Genomic DNA, 3,227 nt, shown 5'->3' with positions numbered 1-3,227 from the left:
CTCATATGACCTTATGCAGTTGCGAGCGCCGTAAAACCCTATACTAAACAAACAAACAAAACATAATCCTATTCATCCTATTCAAAGCGAATTGTCCGCGGTTTGGGCGAAAAACTAAAAAGATTTTTTTTTTTTTTATTATGGGTTTTTTTTAAAGCGTTTTACGGTGCTCACAGATGTATAAGTTCATATGAGCAGCGAAAAAGGACTTAACGGAGATCCAGAGGCCGAAAACTCATCTCCTCATTCTGCTCTCTGTGTGAGGAAAGCAGCAAGCTGCTGTTCCAACTGATATTCTGCCTTCATTTTAATGCGGAACAATTCCAGACTCCCTGCAGCGGGGCGCCACGCGCGGACTGACAAACGTTGTCGCGGGCAGACACGCAAAGAAAAATCGATGATCCGAAGCTGCAGCGGCGCAAAATGAGAGGGGAAAAAACTCGTGATCCTGATACCAGGCGCGCGTGCTGGGCTGCTGCACGAACACACACACACTCACACACGCACACACACACACTCGCACACACGAGGGTGAGTAACACAAGGACGACTCACTCACTCACGGGCACATGCACGCGCACACGCGCACCCACCCTTACACAGACACTCACTCAAACTGACCATGCGCGCGTGTTCTATGACGCAGTTCCTCGACGACACAGTCTAGAAATTTAGCGGCGTCACTTTGTGTCACGCGTGTGTGTGTGCGTGTTTTGTGTGTGTGTGTGTGTCCCCTTCTCTCTCTCTCTCTCTCTCTCTTTCTCCGTGTTAAACGTAATGACCAGGATTCTCTGAGTCACATAAAAGAGACGAAGGTAAGTTGTCATGCTCGCTTCACTTCATTTTTTTCGCGTACGCACTTTGTTTTACAAGTATAATCGGTTCTAAAACTGTTTGTTTGTTCGTTTGTTTGTTTGTTTGTCTGTCTGTTTGTTTGTTTTTCAAAACGTCACATGGTTTAGGACTAACGTGATTATAATTATTGCCTTATTGTCTAAATAATCCGAATCCAGCAAGTGTGTTCTTAACTTATTACCCGAATCCTGCAAATGTGATGAATACGTGCAAATCTGGAAGATTCCCACTTCTGATTTTGGATATTAACGTAATGTATCTAGTCATACGAGTTATGAACGCAAAATGTCTCACCTCTTATCACGCCTCTAGGTCCTTCGCTCTGACACTCGGCATGTAACAAGAACGTCCTTCTTTTAGATTATAAATATCAGTCTGCTTTCCTGGTATTTTAGTGTGTAAGTGGAGTGTCGCTTCTGGCAGGGCCCCTGCTTCACCTGTTATCTTTACTCTATCTCTGTAGCTTCGCGTAAGTGGTTTTGCTCTCACAAGAGCCCTGTTTTTACTGCGTTGTATAGATCTACGCGTTTTCGTTTCTTTTTTACCTGATGATTATTATTAAACCCAAGATCTCACAGCATATGTATTCTGTGCTGAAAACGTCATGGATCAGTTTAAAACAGCACAGCTTATTTAAAGGACAATTCCTCTGATTTAATATCCATCTTTTAAAACGACAAACAGACTGACAGATAGAATGATAGATAGACATTTATAGGGACAGGCAGGCAGGCAGGCAGGCAGGCAGGCAGGCAGGCAAGCAGGTAGACAGACAGATAAGACAGATAAGACAGACAGACAGACAGACAGGTGCCCAGTCAAACAGATAAATGTAGATCAACTGATAGCTGAAGAATGGAAGAATGGATGTATACATAGGTAGCAATACAGATTTTAAAAATCAGTATGTTTATTTGTCCATATATAAATTTACACCCCACCCCTCTCCACTCACTTTTATTCTTTAAAAAAAATGATAGCATCCATATTTATTACTTTTGGAAGAAGACTGACAAAAAACATAAGCTGGAAAACAAAATGAAACAAAACCAAAACACTCTGTCAATAATATACATTAATATTCTCTTCCTCAGTCCTGTGCCTCTTGAGAGTAAAGGTGTCACCCACTACCGGGATACGTTAAAGAGAAGTCTGCTGAGATACTCAGACTGTGTTGAATCTACTGAAATCCAAATGCAGTCAACAGCAGTCAAAGAAGGAGTCCGAACTTTCCATCTCATCAGTGACATTAGTCAACTGCTGTAGTTATACGTATGTCCCAGAAATATAAAAAAACCAAGCTTCTATGCAGAGAAACTCTGCACCATCTATATAATATATGTATAATTTTAAGGATTCTGATTTTTTTAAAGGAATTTGTAATTGTTGATTTAAAGTAGGCTTTAAATTGGTTATGCTGAGACACTTTGAAAAATTCCCAAGTCTTGTTCTTCTAGCTTTGCCTGGCTTACGGAGAGAATGTGAATTCCCGAGGATAGATTGACATTCATGTTTGTTTCTAAAGACTGATGCAAGCTAATGATATAATATAATATTCTCTCAAATTTATCGCCAGGAAACAGAAAAGCTTGAAAGGATGCTCTTCTTGGACGGTTAAATTAAGAGACCTGTTCAAAAACTGCTAATTAACCAGAAAAGACAATGATCTTGAAAGTCGTGAGAAAAATAACAAGAGTAACAATGCCATACCACGCGAGTGATCAAGAACACTCCTTGACCTCAATCAAAGATCACTTTTGGTGAATGAATCACATCTTTGGAGATTAAAAAGAACTTTTAAAATCTATTCTTCTCATAACAATAAGATCCATCTTAAATTGTGGAACTTGTGTCTTGGCAAACCACTGCTGTTGCCAAGCAACCAAACTTCATCACCATTGGTCAGTTTCCCTGCACACAACCAAAGGTGTGCTATCATTGGCCAGATTTAGAGCACAGCCCTCAACACGTGCCCCGATTGGTCAGCTCAGTAACGTACACTACAATTGGACAGACCCAGACGATGTCGGGTGAAAATAAGAAAGATCTTCACTCCGAGGCACGGAGCTTCAGTGCCAACCTGTCCACGGTCTTCCTTCTCAAGAGAAGAGATCCGCAGACAAAACATTTGCTGGAGAAAGCCCAGGTAAAGATAGCTATTATAATGATGTTATTATGATTATATGGAACAAGATAATAATCTTTTATCCGCCAGTTGAAAAAATAACAGTCCCTTTCTCTCTCTAACTCATTCTTTCTCTTTCTCTCTATCACATACAGACACAGATACACACTCACACCACACACATAGTCACACACACAGTCACACACCCACACACACACACACACACGCTCTCTCTCTCTCTCTCTCT

The 3,227-nt window shown here is 41.0% G+C and overlaps 1 protein-coding gene across 2 annotated transcripts in view; it reads left to right on the top strand.

The window, feature by feature from the left end:
- LOC101857002 overlaps window positions 1-3,227 on the top strand; it is a 28,120-nt gene that overhangs the window by 8,014 nt on the left and 16,879 nt on the right. The window contains exons 1-3 of one of the 2 annotated variants that reach the window (XM_035973775.1): window positions 437-815; window positions 1,950-2,127; window positions 2,432-3,001. In XM_035973775.1, coding sequence (XP_035829668.1) covers window positions 2,879-3,001 — 123 coding nt within the window. In that variant the 5' untranslated portion in view covers window positions 437-815; window positions 1,950-2,127; window positions 2,432-2,878. Of the gene's footprint in view, window positions 1-436; window positions 816-1,949; window positions 2,128-2,431; window positions 3,002-3,227 lie in introns of those variants that run through there. The other variant, XM_035973776.1, reaches the window with a different exon arrangement.

The sequence above is a fragment of the Aplysia californica genome, unplaced genomic scaffold (assembly GCF_000002075.1).
Source record: "Aplysia californica isolate F4 #8 unplaced genomic scaffold, AplCal3.0 scaffold00030, whole genome shotgun sequence".
NCBI lineage: Eukaryota > Metazoa > Mollusca > Gastropoda > Aplysiida > Aplysiidae > Aplysia > Aplysia californica.
This window is presented reverse-complemented; position numbering and strand designations above follow the sequence as displayed.